Here is a 20641-nt window from a genome sequence, read left to right as displayed (position 1 = left end):
AGACATGGAGGAAGGAAAACTATTTCACAAAATGTTAATTCTTTCTGAGGCTGATTTCTGTCTTATTAGGCCAAGGAAAGGAAACCCAAGGAGGAAGTATCATAGAGAGATTTGGGTCCAAACTTTTCACCTCTGCTCTGTAAGTGGGGCCTGTAGACAGAGGCAGTAGTGTCTGAAAGATTCTGAGGTCTAGATGCTAGTATGTGAAAGCAATTTGTCTTTAGACAGGTGGAAAAAACCATCATTCCGTAATCCCTCATTTGTTTCTTTGTCCTGTGGGAACACCCTCATTTATTAAGCTTTCAAACCAAGCTCTTTTTTTTTGAGATTAGATTGCTTTGTACTGAAAATATTAGATAAATATGAAATATACCAAAATCCAAGTGAATCAAAAGGAATGACATTTTCCTCCAGCTGAAGGTCAGCAAGATCACTGAGTGCATTGCCATGCTCCTAGAATTGCCTTCTTAATTTCTAGTGTCTCTCTGCAACTCAACCTCCTCCCTTTTTTATCACCCTTTCTATTAGTTTAGTAATATGCTGTCATCCTGATTTTTCTTAATTTCGCTTGTGATATTACTTCTCCTTTTCCTCCTCCTGTGGGAACAGATTTCTTCTGCCATATGCCCATTTAAACCTGATTGTAGTGCCTGAACATCTTGTGTGCTTAGCCACAGCATCCCTTGGGGTTCAATTGAGGCAGAGTATGTATGTGACCTTTAAAGCCATGTCAATGTGAGACTCTCTCAGCACATGGGTCTTTAAAGCCTGGACGTCTATGCTTTATACTAACAAATTTGACCAGCGTGCCTTTTTATGAGGATATCATCATTTTGGGCAAATTCCAGGTTCCATATTTTAAATCAGCATGTAGAACATTTTTTAAATCTCAGTTTCCCAGAGGTCAAGTTCCAGTAGATTAAAAATGAAAAAAAATCAAAGCAGTTGTTATTTTACTTATTTATTCCAGCAAATTTGTATTAACAACTACTTGAACATGACTAATTGGCAATTTGTAAAGTGGACTGTTCTCAGTAGCAAAGTTTTAAGTAAATCAATGCTGTAACTGTTTCCTTATTATGACAATTCTTAAAAAGTGTGACAAGGTTGTTATAGGAAACAGTGAAAAGTCTCTACATTTCTGGGGATAATAGATTTTTTATTAGTAGCCTAAGTAGTCTTTATTTTCACACTTTTTTCTGCATACAGCAGAAATAGGACTGTGCTGGGTAAACAGTGAGCTGCCCTAATAGTCCTGCCATAATAATGCTTTACTGTGCTGAAGTCTCATAAAATCACTTTGGCTCAATGAAAGCTGTTTCACAAACATCCTTAGCTTGGATCCTGTGTCATGCCACAGCATTGTTGCTGAGCTTTGCCTTTCCAGAGAGTTTCTGACAGTTCAGCACATAAATTGTCCAAATTTCAGTGCATTGCTAATGTAGAAGTTCGCAAATATAAAAACTCAGGTGTGTCACCAATACATATAAACCAAATTATTATAGTGCTTGCCTTATGAGGCAACAATATGTGGGGTCTTAGGGTATTTTATTATGCAGCTTACTGGAGAGACTGCAGAAAGCAATGATTGATTTTTACTCTGAAGTAGGAAAAAATGTTAAATTTCAATTAAAATTGACAGTATGTTCTGGTAACATAAGCATAGCACACATTGTACATGTATTAAAATTAACCCTACATTATATAAATATGTAACACAGGAAATTTAATACTAAAATGAAACATTTTAGGATATGAAAATACTTAATTATGACATCCATCCAAAGGATATTAAATTTTTGCTCAATAGTGCTATATATCATGCAATTGGATTTTGACTGTTAAGCATTTTAATTCACCAATTAAAGTTAGGCATTTCAATATTCATCTTCCAGCTTAGCTTGGTTAGTTGCTTTATAAAATATAGGTACAGGACCATTTATGTTACTTTCTAATCCTTCATTATATGAGAATTCCTTATCTAAAAGCTCTCAGCTTTGAAATATTTCTAAATATAGAATTGGTCCCAAATCTAAGTTTTGTGGAGTCTAATGTTTTCTGCTGAAAATGTAGTAAAGGAGGAATGAATAGCATTTAAATAGAAGACAAAACCAGCAGCTGGAATTGGCAAATATTGTAAGCTGATTTTAGTCCTTTCCTTGTTTTAGCTCAATAGTGAGGATCCGGGAAGAGTAGTAGCCTTTGTGGTGCAGATTACCAGCAAAATTAAATACTAGGGGACTTGTCACTAATGTTCCTAAATCAGCAATCTTTTCAATGCTAATCACTTTCTGAATCTGATTATAGTATATTTCTGTCTGATGAAGAACTCTATTGATTTTCCTCTTTGGAAGAAATTTTTGTGGGGGATTCTCAAGCAGAGGAGCTTGACCAGTGAGTGAATCTTGTGGGAGGGGTAGGTTTTGTAGATTCATAATGTGTGACAGCCAAGCTTATGTGTGGACTGTTTGCTCTATTGAGCTACTGTTAAACTCAGAATTTCTGGAAACATCATCAAGTTGGAATAAAAGTACCACCTTTCCCTGCAAACACTATTATTTATTTTTCCTACAAAAATCTTTGATCTGATTTTTTTTCTTATGCATATTCATTCACAATGAACAGTATTTCTTATTCCCTTGGAAAAAAAGGGCATCAAAGTTTGCGTTTTCACAGAGAACAACTAACGGGAAAGACATACACCTCTTACTTTAAGACAATACCCAGACACAAATTCACCAGAGTACAATTGCAGGTGATGTATAGGTGTGTAGGGGTGAGGGGTGAGTGTCTCATATTATTCATGGATTGGGGTTGCCACAGAGAGGACACAGAGTGAGTGGCTCTTTTCCTTCTCAGCTTGTTGGCAGAACTCAAGGGGTTTCTGGGGCAAAAAGTGATTGTTGTGAATGGGCAAGGATCCCACCCCTGCATTCAAGTGATAACCCAGCTGAGTGACTGCATCTGCATCAAAGGGGAATATACTTATGTGGTTGGTACTGACTCACAGCTACACTTTGATTTTAAGTGCTGTCTATATGATGAACTATAGTCAAGATTCTTTTTCTTCAGTGATATTATATTCTTGTTTGATAGTAAATCAAAAGAATTCTGCCTTATAATTATTATTATATTCTCCTACACATAATTTTATGGTGTAAAGAAATGTTATCTAGAAGGTCAAGGGCCAGAGAGAAAGATGGTATCTTGTAGCCTGAATTAATCTAAAAAAAAAGAAAATAGATTTTTAGAGAAGAGAACAGTATGAGTCTGGCCTGAGTTGGATCAGGCCCTATATCCTTCTGAGGAAGAAATAAAGGTCTTGAACCTTCTCCTACTGAGAGCAATTACAAACCTGCAGTTTACTATAATAGCTGTGTGTGATAGGGCCATAATAAATTTAATGTCTGAGATAATCAAGAAGGACTATGCAATCTTCTGCTAATGCTTCTGAAAGATGCTCTAGTAAAATGCTAGTAGGGAGAGCCCTACAATACCCTGTTATCAGAAGAATTAAGTTTAAGCCACTTGCTTGTTGCAGTTGGCTATAACTGGTCCTATGAGCCTGGTTTTAATTTGACAGTGATTTAGACCGAAAAAGTTTTGTAAATAAAATGTATGGAATGATGACTGTGAATGCTGTAACTGTGAGAGAGTGAGGAGTATGAGGGGAGAGGGAAGAAGTTTTGCAAAGATACCTGTTTGATTTTCTGTGTAGTGCATAAGAAGGTTCAAAGGCAATTTTAGACAAAGGTTCCCAGGTTGGTGTGTTGTTTTTGACAGAGGATGACAGGAGATGCTGGTGGATGGTACAGGAGCAGGGCACTCCCACAGTGTGCAGACCCAGCCTCCAGCAATGCACAGCAGGGTCATTTCACATCAATAATGTGCTCTTCAAGGAAAGGCTATTGTTATCCACTTAAATGTCTTCCTAAAATTCATCTGATTCAGAGCATTCCTTGTTCAAAGGCATTCATCAGGCATTTGCAAAATGTAAGATTCACTGAATTGTGAGTGAGCTAAGTTGCTTTATAACTGAAAATATATATGCCAGAGTTACCTACCAACAGTAGGAGAGTCCTTTGAAAAGAAAACTTAGAAGTTATTTTAGCAGAGCCTATATTTTCTGCTAAACAAAGTTTGTTCAGAACACACATGTTCAAATGTCACTGAAGATTTAAATTTGAGTGAGAGGGTTGCATAAATTCTTATGAATTATTTTTATATTATTTTTCAAAAAAAAATCTTATAAATTATTTTTATGGTCTTTGTTTTTCCCTCTTACATTTTGCAGCTTTTGTATTTCAATTGGTATACTTTGTGAACATGATAATACATGTTGGATCTCTAGTGAATAGCTGATGGATAAGAAAAAATAAAAAAAAGTGTTTCAGCTTATTCCTAAGTTAATACTTGCCTTATGTGGTTTAAATTTCAAAGGTGAAACACATGAGGTTGTATGTGCTGTGGATGCAAGTGGTATAAACAGGTTTTAACCTATCATGTTTCATACAGGCAACTTCTGTAAACACCTGGCTAATGGGCATACACTAATCCTGCTCTCCTAATAACAATTAGATTTTGCTTTGAAAGTGAAATGAAGCATATGAAGCCATGCATTATATGTCATAAGTATATATAACAATTTGCATGCACATCAGTTTTGGAATGGTCATTTCTCATTAAATTTTCTGAAAAGATTTTGTTGATTCATACACATATTTAACATATGCATTTGTATGAATCAAGATTTTATCTGCAGACTGAGAGTCTCCAGTGCTTAAGGGAAATACTGACAGCTGAATGTCTAAACCTGTTTCTGGTTAAATGTTGTCTTTGGTTGTGTTCAGGAGCACAGATGCTGCAGCCAATATTTTTTCTACAATTTTCCTAGTTTTGCATCATGTTTTCCTTATCCTTCCCTAGACACAGCAAAAATGGGCTCAGTTTTATAAACACAGTAGTCAGCAATTCCTAGAAATGTGAATATTTATTTTAAAAAGGAAAATATTGCAAGTAAATTATTAAATTTCAGAAGTTTATAATTTTCTATTAATAGCTGGAAAATTGAGGTTTTTCCATTGTCCGTGGTGTTACAACTGAGCACAGCTAGAATGTTATTTCTTTGGCGTATTGCTTTGGACCTTTGGGGTATGATATAAGGCACAGAGCATTCAGAGCACTGCAGCAGCTTTCTGCTTACTGAATAACCAGGGGAAATAGCTGTAGAATGGAGTCAAGGGGAATGATGGTCAGCAATAATTCTGACTACACAGTTTTTCATTGGCAAATTTCAGATTGCTGTAACCCCAGGATGCCTTAACTGTGATGAGTTTCTGATTGCCTGCCCTAGCCTGTACCCCAAACTAACCAACAGCTCAGTGCTTAGAGGTGGGCAAAAAATGTTGTTCTCTGAAGTGACCCCTGAGTCTTTTTGTCATGGGCCTCTCACTTCCCTGAGTGGAAATTTTTCTTTAGGAGTTAGGGAGCAAAATAGGGACTTTATATAATAAAGAACTTCACAGTAGGTGGAAGATGATGATTTGGTTTCCCTTTCCAGTTAATATGTTATTACTTACACAAAATGAAGTTATTCCAACAAGGGAGGTGGATAGTGCTTACCCCAGAATAACCCTATATTAGCAATTCAGACATTCAAAGGATGGTAGATTAAGATTCAGTATCCAGCCTGTATCTGACTTTTAGATACCTCAAATACAGCTTTATCCGTGGTGAGCTGCCTGTTTCTTTTGTTTTGTACGGAAAATATTCAAAGTATATCAGTGGTGCTCAGAAATACAGAGCCTGTGTTCTGTCTTTGTGCCTAATTTTTGGTGTCAGGTGTCTGTACAACACAGCTGCTCTTGTAGATGCCCAGATGGGCAGACCTTGTCTCCCTGATTTCCCCAGACATAACAACAAGAGAAGAAAACTGCCAATAGTATAATTAAACAAATAAATACCTGCCCTGCCACCCTTGTATCTCATCTCCTGCATCACTGGGTAGTTTGCTCTGTGGTACCATTGGAGGTGTGTGGACCCCTGGCCACAGCAGGGGTGGCCAGCACCACTCCTGCTGAGGATCACCTCGTAGCAGATGTGCTTGACTTAAAGCTTGGCCACCTCTGTCTTTTGTTGCCTGTCTGAGGTCTGAAATAGGGCAGATTTGGACCTGCCCATCATCCTCTTCAGTGGAGATAAGCTTCCCACAGCAGGTTCTTTTAGTCTTAGGTCAGGCACCTGACCTCCCTGTGCACTGTTTGGAAGATGCTGAAGCCCCAAACTTCTCTTTACAGAGATCAGACATAAAGATGGCCTCTTTCCACTTCTTAGCATCCTCTGTCAGCTGAGATGTTGCCTTTGGTAAATCAGGGTATGTAACTATGAACAGCGTTCCAGGTGTTTGCTTTATTTTGGGAAAACTGGCCTATTCTAATTTTTAGGAACCAGCTATGAGGAAAGATGGTGACAGGTGCTGATAGAACCCTGTAAAGACAACTGAAGCACAGATATTGGGACCTTCTGCTTCTGTCTCCCTCCATGCACTGCTCAATTCCCACAGAGTCTGTAGGCATTACTTTCAGCCCTGCATCCACATGAGTGAGCACTGGGGCACTCTTCACTTCTCTGCCATGTTGTGTGTATTTTGAGGACCACACTGTTCCATGTAAGGCTGTTTTGTATGTCAGGCTCTAATAGTGCAGGTCTGTATAGTACCTGCACAATTGGTGCAAAGCTGGGCTGTGCTTGGCTTGCCTTTTGCTGAGAGAAGGGTGTTTTTAAGTACCACCTTCATTCAAGGGAAGGTTTGGGGGTTTCTTCTGTACATTTGCCATCTTAGCTGTAAATGACAGCATTGAGGAGAGAAGGCCTCTAAATGGCAGCGCAGCCAAATCAAACTCTCATGCTAGAGCGACCATCAGTTTGTCTCCAACTGCAAAATGGGGGCAGTTTGGAATTCTTAACACTAGCATACAGAAGTTCCTGCCCTCAATAAAAGAACTGTTGAAAAGACCCTTGAAAAGATTTCTCTGTGCTGCTTTTAACAAATCTGGTTAGTGGAGGCAAAGTTTACCCTTGTGTGTTTTCCCAAATTGCAGTACACAGAGTTGTGACCTGTTGGCAGAATTTGTCTGTGAACTCTGTGCCTGTCCAGCAACCCCTGAGAGCAGTGAAGGTGAACATCAGTGAGGCAGCCCTGGCTTACTGCTGCTGGGGCTCTGTCCAGCATCTGTAGCTTTTTACCCTGTGGGTAGTGTGGGCAAAGTAATTCCACAAGGAAAGAATCACAACTGGATCCCAGCTTTTGTATTTGGGGGTTAGGGGGATGTTTGCATTTCATTAGTGTTAAGTTTGCTATTTCCAAGGATTGGTAAGAAACATCTCTTCCCTCTTCTCTAGAATATAGAGTGATGTTTACTTTCTCGTTTTGAAATTTTCGCATCTTGTGTAACAGCTGTGCTAGGGCAGGACTCGCTCTCTGCTGAACTGCTGCTTTTTTCCTTTGGCCTTTGTTAAAATTTCTGATAAATAACAGACTGTCTACAGCTGTTCAAATGATGTTGCTTTTTCTAAGTGTCACTTCGGTGTTCATTCCCACCAATGTAGGCTTTACTTTAGAAGGTAAATAAGGGAGAAATAGAGCTTTCTGTTGAATAAAATTGAACATGTGGGCAGTGGGAAAAGAATCTGAAATGTGAATTGCCCAAGCCTACAGAAGCCATCCACCTCCAGCTGTGATGGAGACACTGTAACATCTTGGCAACATTGCTGTGTGCAATTTTCTTTAAATAACTAGTGGGTTTTTGTTTTCTGCAGTTGGTGCAATTTCTTCACATTTTCTCATTTGAAGGTAATCTGCTTCTAAGAAATGATTAGTGTGATTTGTGCATGGAAGGTTTAACTGGGCTTTGAATTTTTGCAGTGGCATTAGCTATGCCAGTGCTACTGGGTAACCACTGTAATAAATAAAGAGAAGATACTATGTGTGACTTAATATATACTAATCTATTGTTGTAAAGATAACTTTTATAATTTATATAAACGCATGATTTAATTTATCTGGAATCTTGCTCTAAGAACTTTATAAAATCACAGTTCTTGAATAAAAGGATCTTGGACAAGGATTTTATTTTTTACATGCTGTATCTCTCCTTTACACAACAGTTGTTCTGTTAATATTTTGTTCTTAACCCTTACATACATATCTCTCTAAGAAAGTGAAGGACAAAATTTGATCTGGATTTGAAAAACGTAACAATTTTGAAGAAAAAAAATATGAGTGCAAAGTTCTATCTGTGTTTGAGATTAGAAATTGAATTTCTATAGTAATATTTAGGTGAGGTAAATAGTCAGGTGAGTTTGATTTATTTCTGGTTGCAAATTTCTTAAAAAGACAAAAATATATCATTTATAATTCTGAAGAGAGAGGAAAGGGAATGAACTCAAGTAACTCAACTCTGTCCTTTCCACAGCTGAAGACACAAAGCAATAATTGTTGCTTAGCTAAATTATCATACAAAAGAACAGCAAGTCATTCATTTCCACATGAAAAAGCATAAAAATAGGGTTTCTGTAAGACTGATTGGAAGGTTTAATATGAGAATGTCAAAGTGAAGGTTTTGTTTTAAAGGTGTTAGATCTGCTTGGGTTGGAATTGGTCTTGCTTTTGCTCAAGCATAGCTAGAATATACCTGCAGCAGTAGAATAAATGGAGAGCCAGTGCCAGTGTTTAAACAATTTTTTGACAAATATGACAGTCCAGAACCTCAGCTCCTCTAATTTTTGAAAACCTTTCTCAAGGTTTTTATCATTGTAACGATTTTATAAGCCAAATATATAAGCCAAATGTGTTGGTTCCAGTATAGTACCAGCACTTACTGAGAGACAGTAGATGCAACGGTCCTGTAATTTGCTCAGTGTCTCTTTAAATACAGTATGCTGGCTTCAGCAGTGCTGCAAGACAGATAGATATAATTCAGTTATTAGACATCAAATTCTGGTACTTTTGGAAAGAAGCTGAGTTTGTCAGTTATGAAGAGTTTTCCAAAAGGAATTTGAGAATTTTGTGAGCATATGCTTCAGGTTTGCTCAACATTTTGAGGCAAGTGTAAATCACTTCTAAGTAAGCTGTGACGAATGAAATGTTCCTAATTACAAACTGCTAGCCAATCTTTACACTACTTCTGCCTTAGTACTACTTAAATTTCTACAGCATATTTTATAGACAAGAAAGTGTGACTAAATACCTGCAACATCAGTAGACTCATGTAGGAATAACAGTGAGAAGAAGCAGAACTAACTCCTCTGGTTGAATATGTTAAATATTTATTGGATTAGAGGTGAGAAATTGGGATTCTCAGCCCAAATCTGGGTGATCAGCCACTTCAGGCACTTTCCACCAGCTTGGCAGAGAGGCCAGGGACTTAATAGAGGTAGAGTCTGAACTACACTCTGTTTTCTTGAGATGGCTCCATTTCTTGAGGTTTATGGACAAAATTGTGACTAATGAGAAATGCGTGTCCTGCTGGAGCACAGCTGCTGGTGCTCACTGGGTGAGTGAAGACCTGCAGGCCGTTTTTCAGTTGCAAATATTTTAATGGTGTCAAACACTGGATTTTAAATCAGCTTTTCAAACAGCATTGAAAACACACATGCAAATTGCTGATCTTGGTTGATCTTGGGACCCATTTTCCTGTGACAGCTGGGGCCATCTTAGAAGAAAGCAAAAATAACAATGCGATAAAAGCGTTTCTCTAGACCTTTGTAGTTGGTGAGAGAGGATGTTCAGTTTGCCCCAGATAGTGGTCATAATGCACAAACAGCAGGGCTCTTGTGTGCTATTTTCTGATGTGTGGTTCAGGAGGCTGACCACCAGCTGCTGCTCATGGGGTGGGACAGCCACACTCCGAGCGTTGGGCAGATACACATCTAGGCTCCGCCGCTGGGAGCCAGGATACGTGGCTGCAGCCGCCCGGTGAACCTATCTCTGATGCTGCTCTTGCTCATCTCTGACAGTTGTACTGAGGCCCTGCATCTGCAACGAACAGGATTTTTGGTTCAATATTTACACGTCTTTGAAATGTGGCTATCATGAGAAAGAGGAACTCGGGTTCTTCACTGTGGTCATGCAAAAGGGTACTTGGGGAATTGGAGGATTTTCTATGTTTACAGGGCCACTTACTCACTTTGTTATAGATACATCATATTTGTGTCATAGAGTCACTTTATTAGGTGACACTTCAACCCTGTTCAGTCTCAATAACTTGTAGTCTGTTTTGAAAGCAGAAATGAAGCCAGGAGTACCAGCAGTGGTAGGAATCAGACAGGGCTTTGCTGTGTTAAGGCTGGTGTTGTCTGGCATTTCACCTTGAACTGGCTGGTGAGAATTTTAAACATGGAGATATTAGTCAGCATCACGGTTATGGTATGCTGACGTGGTATTTTCACTGCCATGTTTTTTGATGAAGGGTGGCTTTTCTGTACCAACAACTGGAAAGCATTCATTCCTTATGTGTGCCATGTAGCTACAAATATTGTATCTGGAGACTGTGTTTTTAACAAATAATTACTTTTTCATAATATGTGCAATAGATAGAGAAGGTTGCCTTGGATCCCTGCTTGGGCAGGCGATCCTTTGCTTCTACACAGAGGTGTTCTACCTTTTGCAGCTGAATCATAATATTTACTTGTATGTTCAAGTGAAATGCCCAATGTGGGATTTCTAAATCCAAAATTAGAATTCAAGGGTTCTTGATTATCATCCCTTTTTTACTTGAGTTGTTTTTTACACCATTTCCTAAAAGTCCTGTAAAAAAAAAAAAAAGGAAATAAAACCCAACCACCCCGCCCAACCATTTACTGATATTTTTGGAGAAAAAGCTGCAAAAACACTTTATGCAGAGCATATGAAAGGGAAATGGTTTTAATTTTTAACCATAACATTTTACTTTCCTGAAATTTGTATTCTCTCTTGGTGGTTCTGTAGAAGAAAAGAGTATCTGTAACCCCTATGCTAGCATTATTTGGAATATCTTCTACATTTTCTATAATTACAAATGTCTTTGATACATTGAGGAAAGAATTTATTGGAACAACATGTTCAGTTAAATTATGAATATTTTGGCTTGTGCTGTATCCAAATTCTGTTTTATTTGCCTATTTTTTCATGCACATAACATTCCTATTAACTTCCTATGTCATTATATTCTCTGCTTCCCACAGTAGAATAGGCTTTCCTTACCTCTTTTCATTACAGCAGTGAGCAAAATGTGTTAAAAATGTACGTGTGTGTGTGTGTGTGTGCCTGTGTGGCGTCTGGTGTTTACACTTGTAGTGGACATTTCACTCCCAGCCTTTTCCATCCTCCATGCTTTATGTGGTCAGCTGTGGCTCTGCAAACCTGGCCAGCACCCTGTGGGAAGGCATGAATAGCCCTTGTTGTGCAGCACACCTGTGTTCTGTGCACAGCTGTTTGGTTCACAACAGGGTTGCTGTTAGCAGTTATGAAACGTTTTCACACCACCCACCCACTATCCACTGGCTTATAACATTTGCTGGCACTTCTGTCCGGATTGAACTTGTTGTGTTTTTTTTTTTTTTGTTTTTTTTTTGTTTTTTTTTTTTAAATTTAAAGGACACCAGGATACTTTATGTATAGGAATAACAAGCCAAATTGGCACGACACCTTATTAAAAATATTCCCTCTTTCCTATGTCAAAGATTGCTCTTTTTCTGCCTGTGGTAAATCTCCAACTATAAGAAAAAATGTTACTATTTATTTTGCTATTTTTATATAGTTTGCTATTTTAATTTTTTTTACTATTTATCAGATTTGTGCTGGACAGAATTTAAGGAAGCGGGAACATTGCTTTGTTTTTTTCTACATATTACTGGAGATGCAGGGTCACCCATCTTGTATATTTTTTCTGTATGTTACAATAGGAAGTTGAGACACTGAGCAATAAAAGTCTGCCAATGTAGCCCTTTTTAAACCCCCAGAACTGGTTGGATGGATAACTTTAACTCTTTTAAAAGGAAGAAGGCTGACAGCTCACTTTCCTGGTACTCAAGTCTTCAAAATGGAATACTGAACTAAAAGAAAAAAAAAATAAATACAAAATGAGGTGGCTAAGTGAAGCAGGTGCTCCATATGGAGGGGAAGAAAGACAAATTAATGTACAAACTGCTTCACTTCTATAGAAGAATGCTATTTAAATACATTGACTGGGAAGACAGCTGAACTCTTCTGTGCAGTTTTATCAGCTGTGTTTTGTATCTCTCCATGACACAGTATGTGGCTCTTTTCTGAAAGCAGGACAATGTGTTTTGACAGCCCTTGGCAGTGAGAGCAACAGTGAGAAAAGCAAACCAAAGTGATTCAAATTAACACGAGTTGGCTGTTGCGAAGCTGGTCTATCCAAATTATTCCCATTAATATAGAACCTCAGATATTTTAAGATGCAACATAGCCAACTGGGTTAGAAGCACTGTGCTAATGCTGCCCACCATGCTGCCACCTATCCTTTGGTAAGGATTTCTATAGGGGCATTTAGCTCTAGACCTGTTTGATAAGGTAAACAAGTCTTATATTGAGTTCTATGTAGGATCTGCAGGGAAAACAGCATCAAGCAGAAAGGCAAATCTCAATTAAAATTGCTTTGGGTAACACTGACCATTTTTGTCAGGGATGACGTGCATGGGAATGTGTTGTTTTCCTAAATTACACATGGGAGTGTGTTTATTTTGCTATAACTGCTGATGGTTTTTATTTTTTAAACATTTTAAATGCTGATCAGAAGGGAAAATATTGAGAATTTCCTATGCGTTATTTGTTTTTAAACACTTTCTAATTCAAAAGAGATAAAAGTCTTAGAGTCAAGGATTTTCTGCTCAAGCTAGAGCAATTTCCATGAGGTTCAGTCCTGCTGACTTCATTCAAATATGACTGGTTTGAGGAATTCAAAGAGGTCTAGAAAAGAAAACTGTTTAAGGGGCATCAAAGCTGAAAAATCTGGTTTTGTCATTCATGTCTACTTTTGGCCATGCAGGACAACCTTTTCCTTTCATATTCCTTTGCTGATGGTTAGAACATGTTATTTTTTGAGATGTACAGTCCTATGACCCATCTGTCTGTTTTGTGTGCCACAAAGTTACTTTCCTGTATGTTCTGATTTCCTAAGAATACTCCTTTTACTTAAGATCCTTTCATTTTGCATCTCTTCTGAAGAGGCATTTGCCTTCCTCCACCTTGTCACCAAATAAACCTTAATTTAGATAATTCAATGTATCTGTTGTTTTCTTCTTGTTCCCACACATGCCCACATTCTACTTCCCATATCCACTTCCTTCCCACTCACATTTCCAGCTGGAAGACCTCCTCTTCCCATTGTAGTACAACTCCCTGATGAGTTATGAGGAGAAAATTAACCTTCCACCAGTACTTCAGACCCTCGTGATCCTTAATAGATTTTATCTGCACTGTGTCCTGTGAAGAAGAAATTGTTGCAGATGGAAGAAATTGAGTGATTTGCCCAAGGTCATCCAGAAAGTTAATGGGCAAATTAAAAGCAAATCTCGTGGATCCTAATTTGGGCTGTGGAAGCTGTAATAGCAATGGTGAAGAGGGTGGAAAGTCCAGGCAGATGATTTGCACTTCTTACTTACGGCCAAATATGATACAAATTGAGGCAACCCCCATTCCTGATGAGGAGAGGCGGGAGAGTGGGACATAATTCAAGCTATTTAGATTCTGCTATTTAGCATTTGCCGATCACTAATGTGATATTTGCAAAGTATAATATTTTCTAACAGCTGTAAGAACAAGAGAGCCTAAAATTTCTCCCTATACATAATATCCATGAAATTGCATTGAATATTGTAATGATGTGTTATGCTGCCATTAGCTCCCCGTGAATACCTAATTTGGAAGGTTAATGAAATTGACAAATGTGTGTACTGTATGTGCATTGTCAGTACTAGTTAATGGCAACTCTCACATTTTTATTTGGAAAATTATATAAAACTGAAAGTGACAATTACTGTAACTTCATCTTTTTTGGAATCTAGCAGAGTGTGCAGTTTATTTAAATAGGGTTGTATGTGTTTTAAATTTGTATACTATCATATGAAGTCCTTTGCTCATCATGTGATTAAATACTTAATTTTTACATGAATGAATGCATGTATTGTGATCTTTTACAGCGTATTGGGCCAATATTTTTTGCTTTTCTTTGTGTGTATTCCACACTAAAATACCATAAGTCCTTGTCTTCCTATTGGCTCAACAATGGTTGATTACAAACCTTGTGCCAGTTAATTCAAAGAGACATCACACATTCAAAATTAATTTCTCCAGGCAAGGAAAGTATGCGAGAGCACAAAGAAAGAGTACACTCTTATATTTTCTGAACATGGACACTTGCAGCTGCTGCTGTTTCCATATATGAATTTGATGAGATCCTTGAAGTTTGGCCCCTAATTATTTCTGTGGCTTTAGAGAGTGCCTCTTTAGGTCAAGGTCACATTTTTAGGTGTATAGAGTCCAATTTAATTTCTTCTTTTGGTTTAAAGCTGTTCAGTTAGACAGTTTCACATACCTTATGGTCCTGGAGATCTCAGTTTCATCTCCTGGGAAGTGAGAAGAGGCATTATGGTTGTCCTCTGTGATGCACCACAGAATGGATAATGTTGCCACATCCAAGCCTTGCAGGCTAGAAAAGAGTGTATTGATGGAGTGATAGCTGCACAACCCACTTCCTCTGTTACTTAATTTTTGGGCAGCTCTTCAACTCCTTGTGGAGCTTCTTCTGAGGAAGCAGGTGTCGCAGAGGAGGTGGCTGCCCTGAGGAGACCATATGTGTCACTTCCAAGAACAAAGCAGTCTTTTAAACCAGTGCTATATTGAGCCTGTGAGTCATGAATCTTTAGATCAATAACCAAAATGTTTTTAAATGTGGGGGCAGCCCCAAATAGAGTGACTCAGCGCCGCAGTTCCACACTGAGCGTGACTTGGTGCAGGGTCTGGTTTCAGATAAGTGGTCACTGGAGCAGGGCCAGGTGATGTGCGGGGGCTGAGGTGCTGATGTGGGCACAGCTGAGCGGGGTTTGCTTTTCAGTGCTCAGTACACCTGCTCTGGGTCAGCTTCAGGCAGGAGCTGTGTCCTCGGGCTCTCCTGAGGGTCAGCAGCCCATCTGACTTTCTGGCACTTGTAGAGTTGAGTTCACACTGTATATTCCCTCATAATGGTTTGTCCCTCCATATCCCCTCTTTGTACCTGTCTGGTTCATCCCAACTTTCCCATCAGTACCTGTATGTCCATCAAACCCCAACCCATCTCCCTGTCTCCTCCCAGGTGATGTGTCCATCACCTGGTGACCCTTCCCCTTTGTCCAGATCCTTCTCCCAGGGTCACCAGGTAGCTGGACCCTGGCTGGGACTCCTCCCCCAGCCCCTCCTCAGGGGTCACTCTGAGGCCTTGCCCCCTGAGAGTCGCTCCCATGTCGTTCCCCCGTTGCCTGCTCGGGTTTCCCGCTCCCCCATATCTGGCTGCTCTGGGCGGGGACGCTCTCTCTTGCTCTGGATGCCCTTCGAGGTCAGATGTGGCCTGGGATCTCTCCAGGCCCCCGTTAAACTTTGGAACTAATCCTGAGGGCGAGCGCCTCTTTCCTTTGCTTGTGGGACCAGCTTGTCTTTGGACTCACGAGGGAGTTTAGCCAAGGCCCCTGGGATCCAAGGAGAAGTTCCTTCCCTCTGCCCAACTCACCCACTGCCCAGCTGGCCAGGCTCCACAGGGGATCTGTCCCCGTGGATTCGAGGGAGAGACACAGCAGGCACTTTTTATAAGGTGCAAGTCAGCCCATCTGACCTTCTGGCATTTTTTATAAGGTGACTTGGAGTTGCTGAGTCTTAAGACATTCTTAGGCTTAGATTCTGCTGTGGCTTTCCCCCTTTTTGTCATGTTGTATTAATAAATATATGTCAGATCTGCTGGAAGAATACATCTATTCAGATCCTCTGTTGCAGATGCTGCAGATTCCTGTAGCCTAAAACTCTGAAGAACTATTAAATGCTTGTCCTTCTTGCACTTGAAAAGAAGGACTTTTTTTGCTTTTGCTCCAGGCCTGGTGGCCATGTCACATCAGGTTCATGGTAATTTTCAGGGAGAAGCTTGAGTGCATTAATCATGCCACAGACCTCTACCCCAAAAGCACAGATCATGCTTTAATGTTAGCATCAGCTGTGATTGTCTATCTATACGCTGATTTGAAGTAAGAAATTTGGAGCCTGGAAAAGCTTCACACTGAGATTTGTCTTGATAAGTGGGAGTGTTTTGCTCCTCTGTGAATTAATGATTTACTGATAACTCAGTAAAGGATAAGAGATATTTACACCTGGTCTATTGAAGGGAGATTTGCATTTGAAAATGTTAGGCCAGTAAATAATCCAGAGAGATGACACTGAAGCCAACACCTGAATGAAAGAGGGGAGATGAATTTGAATGAACCTTCATGCAAAACTCCAAGAAGGAGTACAAAGTTATAAGTTAGCCTTCTTCCTTGGCTGCAGGTTCCCTTCTGTGAATATAGACATTTGTGATGGAGAGTGCACACCAGCTCTGAGACGCTGTCCCTGTGGGTCAGATGTGGTTGAGATCTTTTTTGGCAGTTAGATACAAAGTGAGACAAGAAGGAAAGAGATGATTGTGGGCCTCTTGGACTTGATTTTAGACAAAGTTTTCTTTCCTTTTTGCTAGCTATATGTTAAAAATCCCTACAACTCTGTTGCTTATTTTGGATTTTATAAATAAGTATTTTTCCTTGCTTTTGACTTGGCTTGTGCAGAGGGTGATTTCTAATACTGGCTAGCATAAAAGCCCTATTCTGAAAACTGGTATATAGGCACAGTGTAGTAACATCAAAGCCTTCATGATCTCCCACATCAACAGAAATTGATATGTGGGACAGAAAGGCAGCTGTTAAAGTAGGAAAACTATGTTAATGTAAAATATTTTTTTGATCAGCACAAGGTAGGGGGGTGTTGTGCACAGGGGGACAAAAAGTACATTGAACCTCAAGTTTTGTGTTCCTTTCCAGGGCTTTGGGGGAGCCCAGAAAAAGCAGTTGACATGCTCTAGCTTTCCTTTGAAGAGCTCTGGCTCTTGTATAAAGATATTTGGTAGTTCCTGCAAGCTGGAGCATATTCGATAGGCATATGCATTCTTCTGTTCTTTTCTGACCAATATGTGTGTGCAAAAGGGAGATAGATAAAATTTCTGCTGATGGATCAGATTTCCTTCAAGGTCAAGAACTAAAATTATGTAATCTTAAACTCATGAAATTGAAGGAACTCAGAGAAGGAAAGTAATAATGAGGAAATGTTTCAAATGAAATGCTTTTTCCTCAAGAAATGTAATAGGGGCACTAATTGTTTTCAGCTTTTTGACATTGTCAGCTTTTTGACAATGGTGAGTAACAGTGAGAGATGATGATGCAAGAACACCATAGGGAATGGGCCCAGAAGTGGCAGGGGACTCCCTAGGCTGGGAATGAAGGAGTTTTACCATCCAGGGCCTGTCCCATCACCTCCAGCAGTGATTCCTTCTAGGAAGCTTATTCCCACCCTAAGGATAGCAGGTGTGGGGCCCTGACTCCTCAAAGAACACTGACTTTGTCAACAGCTGACACCAAGTCTAGAAGAATGATCACTTTCATTAAACAGAAAAAAATTCTACTGGGAATTTGGCTACAAGCAGAGAGTGTCCACACAGGGCAGTAGGAAAAAATGAAAGTGAGTAACATTCCCTATTGAAAGTGAGTAACATTTCTCTACTAAGAGAAAATTCTCTTAATATCTGTGGAACATAACAGAGATCACACCTATCAAACAACTCTGGATAATTATTGATTCATTATGATGTATTTCAACCTTCAGCTAGAAAACTCTCACTGACCTCAAAAGATGCAAACTGAACTCAGTGAAAGATAAAATAATCTCCTGGTCATTTAGCCAGTAAAAGTTTGAGAACTAAGGTTTAATTTGCTTTCTAACAAAAACACACAGAGTCATTTATCTGAGACCTACCAGATATAACACACAGAAAACCATGTTATAATTTCCCTTTCCTTAGCTTGGGACACACCTTTAGTGAATATGTGAATGTGTGATACTTTAGGTGTAAAAAATGATACTACACTAGAAGGAGCAAAAATTAGAGTTCACAGCCCTGGGAAGGGCAATTATTCTGTTGCTTCTTGAATGTTTTTATTTCATCATATTTTCTTAAAATGACTGTACTATTACAAAAAAAAAAAAAAAAAAAAAAAAGAGATGGGATGCCATTTCTCTGACTGTCGTTAAGCACGAGCCATAGGTCTGCTTATGCAGCTGTGTCCCAAGCTAGAAGGAAACAGTGCTTTGGCACTCCAGAGCAAAGAGTCTTGATTAAAAACCTCATGGTTTAACCTCTGGCTTGCTAACCTTTGGTTTTAAATGTAATGGGGAAATATCTTAGCATTATAGTTTTATTGAATCAAGCGGATACAGCCAAAAGACCAATGTTTTTGATGTAAATTTGTGTTGTGGTACCTTCTAACTGGGAGGTAAAAATTGAAATATTGCTTCTATCTAAGGTTGGGGCCAGAAATACTACTACATCCAACCTATCCTAATTTTGCTAATCTTATGCTTTTGCATCTGATGAACTGCAACTCAGGATATTTAGCTTTGTTCAGACACTGGCAGTATGGAAGAATCATGAAATGGCTTTTTTGATTCTTCTGATCTTTTACCTATTCTTTGATTAAATGTATGTTACTCATAATACCCAGCTTTAAAAATGTCCCTCTATTTCTTCTATGACTAGGTTTGTTGTAGCTGAGCTGGAATTTCTGCCAGGTGGAAGTACTCTATCCATTGTCTACTCCAAAATGATTTAGACCGTGTGGAATTAACTTTCCATTACCACAATCCAGGGTTAGCAGTGTCTTTCACAATAACCTTTTCTTCCTTGTTACCCTGGTAGAAAATCATCTTTCTGGATCATACACAAAGAATTCAGGTGTCACAGAGGTCAGAACAGAATTACCGAAGAGATAGAGGAGGCTGACAGAACTGCCTGATGAGGTTCAAGTCCTTGCCATAGTATGTCACATCCTGTCTGAGCTGGTGTCCAGTGCATAAAAGCTGGAAATAAATAACTGTGCTTATCCCAGTCTCTTTCCTATGTGGGCTCTGTGCGTTTAGCTCTCTATGCTATCTGAACTTTACTGAAGTAATTTGTTATTGTTTTCAGGACAATGATTGCTGTCTGAACAGGTTGTCCCTGTAGGGACAGGTTTCAAGTGGCAGCTGTGTGGGATACAGGCAGCATGTGGAATACAGGACTTGAAGGATGCTCAGCACCCAACATTACAAGATTCTGCTTTTTTTTTGACTTTGGTGAGTCTGCCTGGGTGAAAGAAGCTTACCTGTGGGAGTTGTAAAGTATGTTGCTAAGCTTATTTTTGGTGTTTCTTTAAAAAATCTTCTGTGCCTGTTGCCAAACATAAGACATTTGTTTTCAAACTCTAACTTCTCAGGTAAAGCTGTCATGTTTATTCTGACTCACTACATCAACACATAAACATGAGATTTTTGTTTACATTTATTGCTCTTTGTGTATCTTTATATAACCTGGAAATATTTTTTCAAGGCTTTATTCATTCCAATGTATGAAAGAATGAGGGAAAAAAGTGTCACTATATAATCTAATCTCAGAAGCAGTGTTTGAGTTATGTGTTGACTACAGTTAAACCTGAGGCAGATTTGGGTTTGCATTTTCTGGTATAACTAACAGCCTAGCTTTGACCATCACTTGACATTAAAAATAATTTTCCACTTTTCAACATGAAAGTCGTGAGTAATCCCTGAAATGAGTGTTGCCTGTGTAGTGTATTTGAGGAATGGTTTGGGGCAGGTTAACTTGCATTCACAGGTTCTATAATCTATCATCCACTTTGCAGTGCTTTAATGTACTAACATTTTCACAGGCTGCAGACAGTGGCTCTCTGCTCAGATTAACCACAAGCTCATTCTGTTTCACCACAGTTTGACCTCTCTGATGAGCTGCACATTAATGTGTTTGCAGACTGTGTATGTATATTTGGCTATAGACGTGTAAAGACATGCACAGCACAGAAATTGTTTTTATTTTTAAATGTGTTTGGTTTTGACTGTGATCTGGCTGGTCATTTATTGCTGGTAAATGATTTTTGTGGCGTCAGTCAGTTGTGGAGTGCTGTTAAATATTGGCCCATTGTTTTCAAAAAAACAAAGATTATTTATGGAGGGTGTTACAGAATCAAATCAGAAAAGACCTTGCCAGGTCATCTAGTCCTGCTGTGTTGCCTTAAGGTAGGTAGTCTGAACCAGTTAGTCTTCCCAATATCTGCTCCAGCTCACTCCTGGTATCTTGTCCTGCTCCCTGCTGTCTGACTGTGGGTGCTCAGCATGCTGTGACTCACATCTTATTGGAATGGACCTCTGTTTATTTCACAAAGGTCAGCTGCAGGCTTGTGGAAAGCAGATGAGTCCTTCTGCTCCATCTCCTTGCCTAGGGACATAGAGAGAAGCAGAGCAGGGAGCTGAAAGTCAGGACTGAGC

General features: G+C 39.2%; 1 protein-coding gene across 1 annotated transcript in view; it reads left to right on the top strand.

Annotated features, from left to right (window-relative positions):
• Nucleotides 1-19427, top strand: part of LOC144246077 (uncharacterized) — a 193397-nt gene extending 173970 nt beyond the window's left edge. The window contains exon 5 of the mRNA XM_077782416.1: nt 19293-19427. Coding sequence (XP_077638542.1) covers nt 19293-19300 — 8 coding nt within the window. The 3' untranslated portion in view covers nt 19301-19427. The remainder of the gene's footprint in view (nt 1-19292) is intronic.
• Nucleotides 19428-20641: the final 1214 nt, after the last annotated feature.

The sequence above is a fragment of the Lonchura striata genome, chromosome 3, assembly GCF_046129695.1.
Source record: "Lonchura striata isolate bLonStr1 chromosome 3, bLonStr1.mat, whole genome shotgun sequence".
Classification (NCBI taxonomy): Eukaryota; Metazoa; Chordata; class Aves; order Passeriformes; family Estrildidae; genus Lonchura; species Lonchura striata.
The sequence above is the reverse complement of the archived record's forward strand: the minus strand, read 5'-3'. Positions and strand labels throughout refer to the sequence as shown.